This window comes from Schistocerca piceifrons, chromosome 2 (genome assembly GCF_021461385.2).
Source record: "Schistocerca piceifrons isolate TAMUIC-IGC-003096 chromosome 2, iqSchPice1.1, whole genome shotgun sequence".
Classification (NCBI taxonomy): Eukaryota; Metazoa; Arthropoda; class Insecta; order Orthoptera; family Acrididae; genus Schistocerca; species Schistocerca piceifrons.
Window position 1 is genome coordinate 758,175,644 of NC_060139.1, and position 18,146 is coordinate 758,193,789.

At 39.7% G+C, this 18,146-nt stretch overlaps 1 protein-coding gene across 4 annotated transcripts in view; it reads right to left on the minus strand.

The window, feature by feature from the left end:
• The window catches only part of LOC124776303 (endonuclease/exonuclease/phosphatase family domain-containing protein 1-like), a 142,077-nt gene that overhangs the window by 100,688 nt on the left and 23,243 nt on the right, over nucleotides 1-18,146 (minus strand). For all 4 annotated transcript variants that reach the window (XM_047251229.1, XM_047251230.1, XM_047251231.1 and 1 more), the window contains 2 exons: nucleotides 13,525-13,736; nucleotides 11,212-11,419 (listed from right to left, as the gene is read on the minus strand). In XM_047251229.1, coding sequence (XP_047107185.1) covers nucleotides 11,212-11,419; nucleotides 13,525-13,736 — 420 coding nt within the window. The remainder of the gene's footprint in view (nucleotides 1-11,211; nucleotides 11,420-13,524; nucleotides 13,737-18,146) is intronic.

Below are 18,146 nucleotides of genomic sequence, written 5' to 3' on the forward strand. Positions count from 1 at the left end.
AAACACTTTAACGTTGTGGCCATGCATTTTTAAGTTCACAAATAATAATTGGTGCAATTCGTACACTGTTTGTCTCACACCCACACACTTTCACTTTGTTCCTTCGCATACCCTGGCGTCCATGCTTGCACTCGCGGCACTTTGCCGCTCCAAACTCACAACCACAATGGCCAACGACAAAAGACCCCGATTTTCCCGCTCATATCCACAGTCCTGAGTCGGGTCACATGACACCACAGTAGTCAAAATAATCGCTAAACATGGCCACAATTCGTTTACAATATTTTATAATATTTAAATACTTAAATCTAAATACATTATATAATTTTACAAATTATCACCACACTTATATAATTCGTTGCAATTAAAAGAAAACCAAAACACTATCCAACGGAACTACAACGTCCATCAAAACACAAAACAAGTATTTTCCAGTCTATTTTGCCCAACATATTATCTCTGCTGCTGTGCTTTAAATTTTAAATTACTTGAAAGAGTTCCATATTATCCCCTGTTACCTTACATACCCCCACTTCATGGAGACATTACCTTAGTAACGGCAACATGAAGTAGCACCAATTGGAGTGAACCCATATTACTTTATATATTAAACATTTTAATTGTAACTATAATGGCACCAAAACATGTAGAACAGTGTTATAGTGGTGAGTTAATCAGTGTAAGTACTGTCATTAGAAAACATATATACATAATCCAACAATGTATCCAACTCAAATATACAATTAGATAGTATCCTATTGAGTCTGATTGGGCAGGCAAAATAAATGCCCATGTTAGTCTATGTGTAGGTTGCACACTCACTGCACATTAACACTTCCACTTTTTACACAGTTGTTTCTGTAAGTTGCACGAAGTTGTTGTAACCAGATCCTTGTGTTCACAGGTTTATGCATTGGAATACAGTCTTTCCAAACTGGTCAGCCAGCAGCACTGTGCTTCCTCTCATTAGCCAAGCCATCCTATCAAAATTTAATCAAATTCTCATAAATCTTGCCTAGACATGCAGACCCACATTTCCCAGGAATCAGGCTATCCAAATCCTCCCTGGAACATCCTGTTTTCACTGATCAGTTCTTATTGAGGTTTGTACAAATGACAAACATGCACACAAATCAAACACAAACATGGCATAGTTAAATATATTCTATTTCACCCTTCAAATGTTCCCAGATCAGGACCTCCGACACTTCTACCCCCCGCACCAAGAGAATTTATTCCCAGATGCTGATTCTTATATTTTTTTAAGCATCCATACAGCTATATCACTGTACATAAATACACTCAATATTTTTTTATGAATTCCTATATAAATTTTCACATAATATTTGGCAATATCTTGAAACCCATTCTTTTATGACATTTCCATGGCTATCTAGATTCAATCATAAATGGCAAACAAACTCACCAAGGTCATAAACTTTTACAAGCATCCACTTAGCCATTAGTGTTCTTTCCCTCACTTCCCTCATGAACATCTTATAATAAGCAAGTTAATTATTTCCCATATGCCTCTACAATTTGCATATTTAGTGATTGCCCTACATGACTGTCCCAGCAACAATCCTACCCCCACGCACCAGTATCAACTCCAGGTGCCACAGATACATTAGAAATTTTAATAAACTCTCAACTATTTTTTTTTTAAAACTATTTGCAGATTTCTTCCCTCCTATATTCTCCACACATTTATACAGAAATAGACTATATGTACAGTAGGTTTCAGTTCCCGTATGACTTTCAACAAGGCTTCTATCACACCCACACCAGTTGTGCAAATCCATTGGACAACAGATTCCCTTATTGCAAATACATACAGTATAATGAAGTTTGTTGACCACCAACAATGGCATCACAACATACACAGTAACACAAATAATACTCCAATTATAAACACACGTATACATAGCCCCCAATAATTTTTTTTTAACTCGACAATAGTGTACATGGGAATCTCACTTCCTTAACCTTTATTCTTTTACCACATATTTTTTCAACTCCGTTACATTTCTCAGTCCAAATGGCTTTTTGGACACTGGATATACCAACCTATATGCATTAGGGTGTGGACAACCCGTTATCTCAAAGGGTCCATGGTATAATTCAAATAACTTTTTGATTTCGCCATCAATGACACTGGATTTTATCTTGTTCCTCACCAGCACCTTATCTCCCTCCTTGAACTTTGTTGTCTTATACCTTTCTCCATGCCTCCTCTGTCTCTCATGTCCTTTCTTTAACATTTGCTGTCTGGTCATCTGCATCTTCTCTTGACTTGTCAAGTCTTGAGATGGAGGAAAATCTATGTGTTCTGCTATTAGATTTTCTGGCTTGATATCTTTCATGAGCTCATAGGGCGATAATCCTGTTGCACAACTCTTCACTGTGTTCATAAGATCCTCAAACACAGTTATATACTCTGCCCAAGTACTATGCTTTTTACTGCAATATGTCCTACATAGCCTACCCCGCTCCCTCATATACTTCTCAGCAGGGTTTCCCGCAGGGTGATACACTGAAATCCTTATATGCTTCATCCCAGATCTTTGCATAAACTTCCCCCACACACTAGATACAAATTGTGCTCCATTATCAGACAGAACATTCTCTGGTTTTATAACATTCACAAAGTAATCTTTCTCTAGCTTGTTAATTATATTCTGGCTAGTGGCCTTTTTCAGTGGATACAGCCTTACAAACTTTGAGAATACATCAACAGCTAAAAGAACATACTTTACACCCCCTCGACCTGTTGGCAGCCTCCCAAATAAATCAATAGCCAGCAGTTCACCATTTCTTTTAGGAACAATATTCTGCATCTCTCCTTGTACTGCAATAGTATTATACTTCACTTTTTGACATTTGTCACAAGAAGCCAACTGTCTCTTACTCTCCTGGCCATGTTGTTAAAACTAACATTTCCAAACATTTTTGAGCCCCATAATGCCCATGGCTAAGGTGGATGTAATTTATTAATTTTTCCACATGCTCATCTGGAAAACATACCTTCCACTCCTCTTTATCCAAATTTCTTCGTCTAAATAAAATACCCTTATAAATTCTATAATATTTAGCTATTTTTTCATGTTCTTTACTTCCAAAGTTTGTTTTGATAAACTTCAAGGTTTGGTCCCCATTCTGAAGTCTCCTCATGTCCTTACAGATGGATCTGATTTCCTTCTCTCCACCCACTCCTTTCATATACAGTATCTGTAGTTCTTTCTCGTCTCCATTCGCTTCATGTTCTTCTCCAATGAAAGGTAATCTTGATAAGGCATCAGCCACATTGTTGTCTGTGCCCTTAATATATCTTATCTCACAGTTAAACTGCTGCAAAAACATGGCCCATCTCATGAGTCTACTTTTTAACAGCTTACATTCTTGCAAATAGCTCAGAGCCTTATGGTCTGTGTAAACAATCACTTTCCTACCTTCCACATATATCCTGAACTTCTGAAATCCAAAAACTATGGCTAAAAGTTCCTTCTCTGAGATACCATACATTAATTCATGTTTGGACAGCATTCTGCTTGCAAAAGCGATTGCCCTGTGCTCGGTCTTTCCATCTACTACCATCTCCTGAAATAGCACTGCCCCTATCCCGTAATCTGAGCTGTCTGCCCCAATACAGAAAGGCAAAGACAAATCTGGATAGAACAAAATTTTGCTGTTTTTTAAGCTATTCTTGATGGCTTTAAATTCCCGGTCACACTCAGATGTCCAGCACCAGGTTACACTTTTCTTTAATAGTCTACATAAGTTAGGTGAATTCAGGCTATAATCACTTATGTACTTCCTATAGAATGAACATAGTCCTATAAATGATTTCAATTGTTTCCTGTTCGTTGGCACCTTGCAGTCAACAATAGCCTTGATTTTCTCTTTATTGGGCAGAATGCCATCAGGAGTTAACTGATGACCGAGAAATAGTAATGTTGCTTGAAAAAATTCACACTTACTTAACTTAAGGGTCATCCCCCCTTTAGATATAGCCTTGAATACATCCTCCAACAGCTGACAGTGCTCTTGCCAATTGCTACTCGTAATCAAAATGTCATCTACGTACACTGTCAATTTTCTCATTAGTTCATCACCCAACACATGACTTAAAGCCCTTACAAAAACTGCTACAGATATTGATAAACCAAATGGCACAACTGTAAACATACAAGTCCTGCCCTCAAATAAGAAAGCAGTGTACTTTCTGCTCTCTTCAGCCAATTGCACCTGCCAGAACCCTGAAGTCAAATCAACACTTGACAGAATTTTAACATTATAAAATTTTTGCAACAGCTCATCCATGTTCTCTGGCTGATCATTTTCTTTGACTATTATTTTATTTAGCTTTCTTGCATCCAATATTATTCTTATAGAACCATCCCTCTTTTTCACCACTACAATTGGATTACAATACTCACTCCTCCTCATTTCCAGTATGCCCCACTTCAACATCATCTGTATCCTTGCCCTTACAGCCTCTCTATTAGCTATTGCTATAGGATAAGGTTTGGCCCTTATCACTTCATGTGGCAATACCCTCAAAACATAACTGAAATCTACGACTTTTCCAGGTCTGTCAGAGAACACATGCTTATGCTTACACAATAAACCTGTAAGCTGCACCTTTTGTTCCTCATTTAAATGTCCCATTTCATTTACTTTGTCATGTATCTGCTGTTCAGTGCACATCTCATCACCTACCTCTTCTATCCTTTGTAAATGAGTAATTGTCTCACCTCCTGTTAATTCCCCTTTAAATTTTATTCTTCGTCTATTTCCACCAGCATCAAATTCTACCACTCTGTCCTTTACAAAATTGCTACAGTCATACTTGTACAAGAAGTCCATACCCAAAATTACATTCAATGCCAAACCCTTCACCACAAAGCAACTAATATCAAAACAATACTCATTACTATTAAATTCCAGTAATACTTCCCTGCTGATGGGCTTGCTACATGTCCCAGTTGCTGTCTTAATTTTGACTCCTGTAACTGGTAATTCTATTAATCCTAAGCCTTTAATTTGCTGCCAGAAAGATTCAGAGATTGCAGATAAACTTGAGCCAGAGTCTAATAATGCTATATCTGCAACTCCTCCCACACTGATATCAATTATTGGCTGTATCACCTCTATTTCTACTCTGTTCAGCCCTGATTCCTGTAATAAATCTCTTTCTACTTCACTCCTGCTTTCCTCTTGCATAATGCAAATATCTTTAGGTCTTTCTCCAAAACATACATCAGTATCCCCTTCAAACAGATCCTTAATAGCAAACTCAACAGTCTCTTCTTCACTTAATTATTCCAATTTTCTGGCAATTTTAAATTTTATTTTACCCCATTCTTCAGGCATCAAAGCTTTATGTAATTTTGCATAGGACACCCAATCACTCAAATCATAATCAGCCTCCTCCTTTCCTAACCATCCACAATTAACATCTTTGAGGCTTGCATCATCAGTTAAGAAAACATAGGTTTCAATTTTATCTTCTGGGCAACCTACAGCAACATTCTGCATATCATTACGCCTTTCCATATCCACACTGAAGTCATTATCACTACCACAGTTAACACCTGCACCCACAAGCACAGTAACCTTATCAGTAGGTAATTTACCAGCATTTTCCACATTGTCAAATACACCACTCATATTAGCCTTTACATCACACTGAATAACCCTCTCCTCACCTTTTCCACAATTCTCCATACTATTTCCAATAGACATCTCTACCCATTCATCACACCCATTATTACTGTGAACATTGCCCCTTAATTCCATATCCACTTCTGTTCCCCCTTTTGATGAAACTACCTCTGTCTCTGATCTTTCAATGAATTTTGCTGCACACAAACCAATATTGTCCTCCTCTGTTTGTAATTTCTCTTCCCTTTTAAACATGTCATCAATGTAAAACTCACACTGTTCATTGCTGATATTAGCCTTGTTCCCTTTTTTCCTCTTATACCTTTTATCTGTATTTCTATAATTGTTAAAAACCCCCATAGATTTTCATTTCCTAAGACAGCATCCATATGACATATCCCAATTTCCCTATTTTCCTTGCTGACTTTATTACTCCTCCCATCATGTCCTAGTCTGGCCCTGTTCACATAATTACCAGCCCCCCCCCCCCCCCTGCGGACCTTAAGTGAGGCATCAATTAGTTTTTTGATTGCCTACCCTGTCCATTTGCATCCGGCATTCCTACTCTCATACCTTCTCTATCACTCCTCATCTGATCAAAATTGTCTCTTCTCCCTCCAAAATTTCTGTTATACCTTTGTGGCTTGCTTCTCCAATCTCTATCCTGATTATTCTGATCACTCCTATCTTTTCTCCACCTGTTATGGTTATTACTGTATTCATAATTAATACTGTTTCCCCTTTCATGATACCTTCCACTCTCCCTATGTTCCATGTATTTAGGTCTGTAACACAATGCCCTGTCCATATTATCCACAAAATTAAGAAATTCTTCCACTGAATCTGTTGCACTGTGAATCAAATCCCATTGCAAATGCTCTGGTAATCTTCTCTTTAGTGCAGATATTTCTGTTAATACGCCCAGTGGCCTATCCAGATGATTTAATTTATTCAGTTCTCTAACACAGAACTCTCTCATACTTTCCTTTCCACTCTTTTAACTGGATCCATTCAAAAAATCGTTTTGCAATCTTAATTGTTTTGCTTGGCCCCAGTATTTGTTCAAGAACAGGTTTTCGAAGGTTTTAAAATCACAAAATTTATCATCATTTTGGTTTGCCCATGTTTGAGCTCCCCCTTCCAACTGCCTCTTAACATATTTAATTTTTGCCTGCTCACTCATCCCTGTCACAAAGTTATCCTTACACGCAGCTAGAAAGTCAACTGCATGGTATTTATTCTCCCCATTAAAAGGTTTTGACTGAAATCCATGCCCCAGAGGATATCCCAACAATAAATTTCCATTCTCTGCTGCCACAGTATTAACTGTTTCCCTCAAGACATTTATTTCCCCTTCTAATTCCTTCTTATTGTCAGTAATTCCCTTATGGCAATCCAGCACTCCTATCTTAATGGATTCAATGTTTGCCTCTGTTTGTCTTTGAAATAATGTGCATTTCTGTTCCTGTACCTGAATCTGCCCCACAAGATTACTTTGCACAGTGTCCACCTTGGCTACTAGGCCTCTTTCAACCTCATCAACTCTCTCGATAATTCCCTCAACAATTTTAACTGTGTTTTCAACTTTATCTGTAATTTGAGTGAATTTGAGATCTAGCTGATCAAATTTTTCACTCACTGTCTTTATTTTATCACTAAGCCTTAATTCCATATCCCCTATTTTCGAATCCATTTCTCCAACTATTGCAGTTTTTATATTCCCTATTTTCGAGTCTATTTCTCCTAATTTACTAGTAAGTTTTACAAAAAATGTGCTGAGGTCACTTCCTGGTATCCAGCCTATTTCTTTTGGCATGCTAGGGCTACTACAGGTACTCCTAACATCCACTGATTCGCCTTCACTTTGAGATTCACGCGTCTCATCGGCCATGGCTAATGAAAGGACACAATTTTGCAATGTAGCTGCTGGCTGTACTTATCTTTTATATCCTCGTGTGACGCGACGTCTGCCGTGAGCTCCGCAGCACAACTATGCAATGAATCGTAATCGGCGGCGTGGACACACAGCAAACTCAATCAGGAGCGAGAACACGTTGCGTAGGCCTATGGCAGCATGTAGTCGTGTTGGTCGGTGGCACGGACGACGGCGTTGATCGTCGGCAGCACGTGGATACAGCTTCGACTGCTTTACCCGTAGCAACACATGGACGTGGCACGGATGACGGTTTCTTCTCGCGGCAGCACGTGTCGCGGCACGGATGACTGTTTTACCCGCGGCAACACGTGGGCACGGCAAGCACGGCGGTTTTATCCGCGGCAACACGTGGACACGGCAAGCACGGCGGTTTTACCCGCGGCAACACGTGGACACGGCAAGCACGGCGGTTTTACCCGCGGCAACACGTGGACACGGCAAGCACGGCGGTTTTACCCGCGGCAACACGTGGACACGGCAAGCACGGCGGTTTTACCCGCGGCAACACGTGGACACGGCAAGCACGGCGGTTTTACCCGCGGCAACACGTGGACACGGCAAGCACGGCGGTTTTACCCGCAGCAACACGTGGACACAGCAAGCACGGCGGTTTTACCCGTGGCAACATGTGGTCGACTCATCAGACTGTGTAACTGACTGCTTCACAATCGTGGTGGCCTTATATCGGCGTAACCACGGGGCAGCGCGTATCTTGTCCAGCACAAACACTCCGGTACTGCTAATGCACCGATTTAGCTCAGAGCCCCCACACTGACTGTTCAAAAGCCTAACATCAGACGGACATTCGATTCCGAAATACTATGGAATATGGAAGAAAGTCCTATCCCGGACAAGCCCCCAATTGCAACTGAAACTCGGGCTCGTTTACTACCTATTTTTCACGTGGCTCATCTGTAAAGGGGGTTGGTAGTAAACGGTTGCATTTGTGCCCCTATTATTGAGTCTGATATTGCCTGGCTTTTGAAGAGCAGTGAATTGAACTATACACGTTCAGATTGAAACTTATTTATTCAAAAGAAACACTTTAACGTTGTGGCCATGCATTTTTAAGTTCACAAATAGTAATCGGTGCAATTCGTACACTGTTTGTCTCACACCCACACACTTTCACTTTGTTCCTTCGCATACCCTGACGTCCATGCTTGCACTCGCGGCACTTTGCCGCTCCAAACTCACTACCACAACGGCCAACGACAAAAGACCCCGATTTTCCCGCTCATATCCACAGTCCTGAGTCGGGTCACATGACACCACAGTAGTCAAAATAATCGCTAAACATGGCCACAATTCGTTTACAATATTTTATAATATTTAAATACTTAAATCTAAATACATTATATAATTTTACAAATTATCACCACACTTATATAATTCGTTGCAATTAAAAGAAAACCAAAACACTATCCAACGGAACTACAACGTCCATCAAAACACAAAACAAGTATTTTCCAGTCTATTTTGCCCAGCATATTATCTCTGCTGCTGTGCTTTAAATTTTAAATTACTTGAAAGAGTGCCATATTATCCCCTGTTACCTTACATACTTGAAAGAGTTCCATATTATCCCCTGTTACCTTACAATGTTCCGCGTTTTTGCTTCACACAGAAGTTGCAGTTTGAAAATTAATCTTCAGTAATATCTCTAAAAACAGTACCAATAAAGTTTTTTTTAATGAGATGCAACCCATGGTCTACACAATACCTTATTTATCCATTGTAAATTACATGTTTCAACAGGCTGCCATCATCATATTAGATAAGAAAGCAATAACCACAACCTGACACATGTAAATTACAAGATTCAATACAAAAATTGATGTATATTATGTAGTAATTATTTCTTTCTTTCTTTCTTTCTTGAATCTGATGATGACTATTCTTCAAAACATTGATGGGGATAATGAAGCACTATATAGACAGTTCTTTTATTGCAAAAGTGCACCATGATCATTAAACCTATTCACGACTTTTTGCATTTATAATCTAAGTTATAAGAAGATCAATAATCTTTGCTCTCAATGCAATGCCTCAATTCAGTAGCAGTTCAGTTTGCTTTGAAAATACATAGCCTGACTAAAACAAGTGAAGCACTCAGAAGACATGGTTAGACATCAATGTAATATTGTGCATGCACATACCACTGGAAGATTTATAAATGATTATAGTTGGAGTTCTCTGTGACAGGTAAACAGCCACCAAAATGCTCAAGTGTTGTCTGTGTTTAGTACAGTGCCAGGACTGATAGTGTGTATAAGGGGTGTGAACAGTGTCAGATGAGCAATCACAGTGAAGGGCACAGAGATGCTATATACTCATGTGAGGCATTATTATTAGCACCTGAGAGTGTTTGAAATGGGTCTCATTATGAGTCTTCAGTTGTCTGGCTGGTTGAATTGTGCGTTATCCAGATTTTTTTTTTTTGGGGGGGGGGGATTCAGATGCAACAGTGGCTTGATGTTGGACTGCATCAGAATACGAGGACAGGCATACGCGATATCAAAGTTCTGGTTAACCATCACAATTGAGGATGACCACATTGTACACCAACTACACCGTAACCCCCTTCACATCTGTGCCTGCCATCTGAGAACAAGGAGTCGAGTACCAGCAACATTCTGTATCGTCCCACACCACTGGCTGGAGACCAGCAACAGCAGCAGCGGGACTTGGGAATTACTGTGCCACACATAGGCTCCCATTAATGTCAGACAAACAGCTGTGTCTAGAGTGGTGCTCTGATCAGAAAGCAAGGACTGCAGATGAATGGCATTACATTGTGTTTAGCAATTAATCAGAGTTCTGCACTACCAAGGATTATGGTCACTGGCAAGTACGACAGCAACCTGAGGAGATGCTTCACCCTCCTAATGGTTTGGTGAGGCACAGCAGCATTACTACTAGTGTCATGGTGTGGGGAGCATCAGGTATGCTTCAAGTCAGCTGGTAGGGATCGAGGGAAATGTGACAGCACAACAGCACATCACGGACATCCTGTGTCCTCAAGTGTTCACATTCTTAGAATAGTATTGTAGTGCCATTTTTCAAGACAATGCTTGTCCAGACACAGCATGTGTCTCTATGAACCGTCTGCATGGTGCTGAGGTATTACCGTGACCAGCAAGATCTCCACATCTGTCTCCGACAGAATGTGTGTCGGACCAGCTCTGATGTCAGCATTCATGATATCAAGGACCAGCTGCAACAGATGTGGGCTTGCTTGCCTCTGGAGAGGTGACAACAGTTTTATGACACCCTTCCCAGCTGAATCAGTGCACGTATGCAGGGCCGCGGGAGTGCAACGTCGTACTGGTAAGTGGGTTCATACTCCCAAATTTCTTTTGCAAAGTTGACTAGATATTGTAATCACTGGAGCACCATCAAATAGCCTCTCAATCCGCGCAGTTTCATTTCCTCGTTTCCTACTGGGTGCTTCAATTTTTTGTCAGGCAGCGTAATTTAATAGTCACTAATTTAAGATCAGTATTATAGCTACGAAATAATGATTAATTAGTAGCCAGTTATCATATGCATCTGCTGTAAATCAATAATCTGGTATAATAAAATACTGCAAACAGAAGTAGAATACTAACCTTTGCCAGATCCTCTAACGTTCTAAATGGCCCTCTCCTTAATCTGTGTTCAACTATGTTAGCTGCAAGTTCTTGGTTAAGGCCATTTACAGTCATCAGCTCAAAAACTGTTGCAGAGTTCACATCTACAGTGCGGCTAGTAGATCCAGCCTGAGAAAACTCTGAACTTGCTATACTGTCAAAGGACTGTGCTCGAGATGATGCACAACTAGAAAGCCATTTCAAAGAAAGGTATATTACGCATTTCATCAATTGAAGAGAGACAGTCAAAAAGTAAAACAATTTTTTTTTACATTGAATATTAGGCTCTCCAATATGAGAATACAATTACTTAAGAATAAGAGAAAGAAGTCTTACCAAATGTGAAGTCTGCTCAAATATCAGCAATTTGACACATATATAGACAGAAGTTAATAGATACAAAAAATGTTTCTGTTCACTCCCCACATTCACCCAATTTATAGCCCACTGTCTTCTTTCTGTTCTCTTACATCACACAAAATGTTGATGGACAATGATTTCATCACCTAAAGAAGCTGATGAATCCTCCGAAAATCATGTTTTTGAGTTAACAGTGGAGAGGAAAAATGTTCCCAGAATTGATTCAAACCCAGGCAAAAATGTGTTAATTCTGAAGGCAAATACACTCCTGGAAATGGAAAAAAGAACACATTGACACCGGTGTGTCAGACCCACCATACTTGCTCCGGACACTGCGAGAGGGCTGTACAAGCAATGATCACACGCACGGCACAGCGGACACACCAGGAACCGCGGTGTTGGCCGTCGAATGGCGCTAGCTGCGCAGCATTTGTGCACCGCCGCCGTCAGTGTCAGCCAGTTTGCCGTGGCATACGGAGCTCCATCGCAGTCTTTAACACTGGTAGCATGCCGCGACAGCGTGGACGTGAACCGTATGTGCAGTTGACGGACTTTGAGCGAGGGCGTATAGTGGGCATGCGGGAGGCCAGTTGGACGTACCGCCGAATGGCTCAACACGTGGGGCATGAGGTCTCCACAGTACATCGATGTTGTCGCCAGTGGTCGACAGAAGGTGCACGTGCCCGTCGACCTGGGACCGGACCGCAGCGACGCACGGATGCACGCCAAGACCGTAGGATCCTACGCAGTGCCGTGGGGGACTGCACCGCCACTTCCCATCAAATTAGGGACACTGTTGCTCCTGGGGTATCGGCGAGGACCATTCGCAACCGTCTCCATGAAGCTGGGCTACGGTCCCGCACACCGTTAGGCCGTCTTCCGCTCACGCCCCAACATCGTGCAGCCCGCCTCCAGTGGTGTCGCGACAGGCGTGAATGGAGGGACGAATGGAGACGAGTCGTCTTCAGCGATGAGAGTCGCTTCTGCCTTGGTGCCAATGATGGTCGTATGCGTGTTTGGCGCCGTGCAGGTGAGCGCCACAATCAGGACTGCATACGACCGAGGCACACAGGGCCAACACCCGGCATCATGGTGTGGGGAGCGATCTCCTACACTGGCCGTACACCACTGGTGATCGTCGAGGGGACACTGAATAGTGCACGGTACATCCAAACCGTCATCGAACCCATCGTTCTACTATTCCTAGACCGGCAAGGGAACTTGCTGTTCCAACAGGACAATGCACATCCGCATGTATCCCGTGCCACCCAACGTGCTCTAGAAGGTGTAAGTCAACTACCCTGGCCAGCAAGATCTCCGGATCTGTCCCCCATTGAGCATGTTTGGGACTGGATGAAACGTCGTCTCACGCGGTCTGCACGTCCAGCACGAACGCTGGTCCAACTGAGGCGCCAGGTGGAAATGGCATGGCAAGCCGTTCCACAGGACTACATCCAGCATTTCTACGATCGTCTCCATGGGAGAATAGCAGCCTGCATTGCTGCGAAAGGTGGATATACACTGTACTAGTGCCGACATTGTGCATGCTCTGTTGCCTGTGTCTATGTGCCTGTGGTTCTGTCAGTGTGATCATGTGATGTATCTGACCCCAGGAATGTGTCAATAAAGTTTCCCCTTCCTGGGACAATGAATTCACGGTGTTCTTATTTCAATTTCCAGGAGTGTAATTAGAAACAATAACATTATTTATATCAAAATATTGATTTTTAACTGTTTTTGTAAAAACTTAGAATGTGGCTCCCATCCCATATTTTACTAAGAGGAACACAATGTAACCTGTTGACACAAGCTAACAATAACAGTCCAGTGACTAGGGATAAGTATGTAAACTGAAAATGACATTGATACATACACCTATAAAAGAAAAAAGTTAATCTTCTTCAGACTTTTGAATTATATTATAAATCATACCTTGCATTTTTGCTCCTAACACATATCTCTGGGCGAATCAAATCCAGTTTCTCTGCTCCTACACCAGACACTAGAGCAAGATCTTCAACTTTCTTAAACCTTCCAATAGCTTGACGATATTCCACAATGCTTCGTGCAATGTGCCTTGTAATCCCTGGCAACGTCATTAACTCTTCTTCACTGGCTGTGTTTACATTTAACAGTTCTATATGCTGAAATTGGAATTAAATCATCACGATATTCATCATTCGCCTTAATCAGTGTAACAGAATCACAAAAACTTAAAATCTGGATGGCCTGAGTAGAATTTGAACACCACTGATCTCAAATGCAAATCCAGTGACTCAACCAATGTGTTTCCTGCCATGAGGTTTCACGATTTGATAAGATTAATGCAATATTAGTCAAAAGAACAGTAGGTTTTCTTTGATTTGTGTCTTTCCATTTAAGAGCTTAAATCACTGACAGCTACACAAAATACATGCACTATATGAAATTGGACATGCACACACTTCACAGGCAGAAAGACAAATGTAATTGAAATGTTCAGAGAAGAGCTGCATGATTTATAAGATATTGATTGGTCAGTATCAACACATTACAGAAATATTAAAGTAATTCCACCAGGACACTATATAAAACATCTCACACACAAAATGAATGAGCAGCTTTCAAGATTCTGAGGACACAATACCCAGACATTCAGCATATTTTCCTCATGGTGCATCCGTAACCAAGCCAGCATCTTATACATGATACGTAAAATTACAGCAAACATGTGTAGTTTGCTACCTATGTCCCGTGGTTAATATATTTTAAAATATTCATGGATTTGAGGTGCTGTGCATCAATGTCCCTCAGTTGTGACAAGTACATAAGATTTTGAGTAAAAAATTCCCAAAAACAACATACACTTAACACTTGTAGCAGTGACATTTCCTCCTAGTTCAGCTTGGACAGATAAAATGTACACACACAGACTTAATGAATCAGAAACCTATAACAAAGTTTTTGTTTCAATCCATTCTTTCAGCCTTTGAATTGTTAGCTATAGTTCAAGTACAAGTGGGTGCAAGGTTAGAAGAAGAGGGAAAAATAGAAAAATAATCTATGATTAAGGTATACTGAATTAGGCTCCATATTCTCGAAGCTACATGACAAAGTAATAGTGAAGATGACCACACACCACCTTCACCGAAAGCAGTAATGCAAACTGTCTTAGATTTGAGAACACAGATAAAAATGGCATTTCTAACATCTACACAAAAGCTTTTCCCTGTAAAGCTACTAAGAGAAACATTATGACAGATTTTTTAAAGTCTGTGTGATCCTTTGATACAAGAAGTAAACATTATCTTCACAAAAAAATCTCAGGATGGAACTGAAAGGAGTACATTATTCAAGCATAGAAGTATACAATAAACTTCCAGTTCATGTCAAATCAGTCATTGGGGATAAGACTCAATTCAAAAAACCAGCTAAAACTTTGTCTTTTGAATAGTTCTTTCTATTCTTTACAGGTATACTTTGACAATGTGTAATAATTAGCAAAATGTGTGTAATTTAAAGCATTTCTTTATGAAATGACTATGCAACACTGGTATATCAATCACTGACAGAATGCTTTTTAAATGAATTAGAATGTAAGACTTATAATTTTTTTCTGTAACCATTCTTACTTGTATAATCTGTGTTGTTACTTGAACAGTTGAATCTCGTGTATCTGTTTACATGTGATTTAGATTCTAAGCCTCATCATCATTTACTTGTGGTTATTACTGCAATAATCTGACACATTTTACATACTAGCAATACACTTGTATCAAGGATCCACGTAAACTGAAAATAAATAAATAAATTTCCAGATATCATGAGGGTGTTCTCTCCTGTTTCTTGAACAAAATTTCAATGAGTGTGGATGAGTTCTAATCTTTGTCTGTCACATGCCACAATGTGCCTATCATGACCAGCTGATGTGTGTCGTGAGTAGACCTCAGATTTTAGGTAAAAACCTATTTTGTTCCTCATTTCATAAAGGCAATAAAATTTGTACATAAACGAATTACACCAATTTATGATTGAAAACACTAGTTTTATAGCATCTAAAAATACCTCATTTCAGGTTAGTACCTGATTGTACCTCATTTTTAAAAATTCTAAAAATATCTAATTTCATGTTAGAGCCTGACTGTATCTAATTTTTAAAAATCAAGCCAAATAAAATTTGTCTGACTAAAACTACTCTTCTGGTCTTCCTGGCTACTTAGAAAATGGTAACTGAATGGTAACTGGTTTCTTCGCACCTTCCTGCCCTGTCGGGGCAGCCTGTTTAAAACACCTGCACTGTCTTCATTCAGTCGGTCTACATGCTGCTTGTATGTGGTGAAATATTTCACAGCGACAGTGTATTTTTGGAAAGTCAAGCATGCCGAAAGCAACCATCTCCAAATCATCTCTGATTCATCAGTGGTTACAACAATTTCCTGATTTCTCTACAGACGGAAGAGTTATTACCTGACAGAGAAATCTTATTATACTGTGGATGAATACCTGAAAGAAAATGTATACCATCACTAAACTTATTGTGTCTAGAAGTAGTTCAATTGATTTTATTGTGCATTTGGGCATTAGCGCACTTTTTGTAACAACAGATTGGCTGTACATGTATTTACTCTTGTAGGCCTAATATCTGATTTAACTTTGTGCTCTTATCTTTAACCTTTATTTGAAACTCCTTTTTCTGTCAAATGGTAGTTATGTTATCTAGCTGACATTGTATCTGTTACTGTATTTATAGTATGTCTTACTTAAACTATGTACAATTTGCCATTGAATTGCCCTTGTATTTATTGTAAGTTTAAATTGAAACCTGTACAATTTGACACATTCCGTATCCTTGTGATTGACTCACTAACTGGATCTACGGAACAAGAAATAAATAAATAAATGTGTGCAACAAAGATGTAAGTAAAATGTTAGCCTTTTAAATGTTATGCCCACTCAGAGAACAGTGATGCCAATGTTTTCTTTTCTGAGTTCACTTGGACCAGACACATGGGAATGTAAAAATATTGTTTCTAAACCGTTCATGTAGATTACTTTTCCTAAGTAGATCTCGTACGTAAATTCTTCCACAAAGTATTTCTCATTTCTTTTTGTTTTTAGGTACATTCTGAACAGAGGTTGCATTTAAGTTGGCATGTTGCAGGGATTAAACACCAGACAAATTTAAAAAATAAATCAAACTTGAAACAAATGTTTGTAACTAAACCAAATGCAACAAACAAAAATGAATTTCATATTGACCTGAGTTGAGCCATTGTTGCAGCAAACATACCATTCAATGCAGTTGAAAATAGCCAGTACAAAAGTTTTCTACAGGAACACTGTCACCGCAGCATTCCATCAGAATTCACACTGATAAAGAATTATTTAGATACTTTATATGACAATACATTGAGCAGGATAAGGGAAGATATAGGCGATTCACACATGTAGACCTCTGCCAGTGAGACAACTGACAGAAAAGGTCAGTATGTGGTTAATTTGACCGTTGGAAAGTTAGATCCTGGCACTTCCTCTGTACCTCAGCTGATCTACAGCAAGTATACAAAAAAGACTAACCAGGAACCAATTGCTCACTTTGTTAATAAAGCCCTCAAATTACTTTTCCCCAACAGCCTAGATGAAAATACAGTATTTGTTATCTACATTGATGCACCCACATACAAAACTGCTGCTGTTAAATTGTTGAATGGATTTTACCGAGCCTTGTTCCAAATCACATGCCTTGCCCAGGCCATAAATCGTGTATCTGAGATGATGTGTGTCTAGTTTCCACAGGTAAATAAGCTAGTTTCAACCATCAAAAAATTTTTTTATTAAGACACCTACAAGAATCCAGTTTTTTGAGAGGAACTTCCCAACGTACCACTTCCACCAGAACCTACACTTACTCGCTGGGGAATGTGGCTAGAAGCCACCGAATACTACAGCGAGTATTTGGAATACATTAAGAACATGGTTCTTTAACTGCAGGTGGAGGCAGTGAGTATTACTTCAGCTACAGACCTTCCAAAGGACCCAACAATTTCCAACGACATTGTATACATAAAATCTCATTATGCATTTTTGGTCCCTATTATTAAAGCTCTGGAGTGTTGAGGGAAACATGTCTACAAGCAACTGCGATTGATAGAAGAGGTGACAGAAAAAAATCAACTTGGTCCCAGGTTCTATTGGTATGAAAGATAGTGAGAAACTAAAGACAGTGCTACAGTGAGAAACTAAAGACAGTGCTACAAAAAACTCAGGACTGACCACCCTCTGCATAGTGGCTGCTATCTTATCAGGGAAATCAACAGAACACGAGTGTGCAGTTCCATTACGCCTAATACTGTCATTTAAATATGCTCAGGTGATATCTGTTGACGTGGAACGCTCATTCTCGGCATATAAGATGCTATTAACAGACAAGAGATGCAGTTTCTCAATGGAAAATCTGGAGAAAGTGTTAATTATTCACTGTGACTGTAATTTTGGTCAATCTATCTATCTTTCTAAACAATAAAATGTCACATTTTGATCACCTATTTTCTGATTTTTATAACTATTTTTGTAAG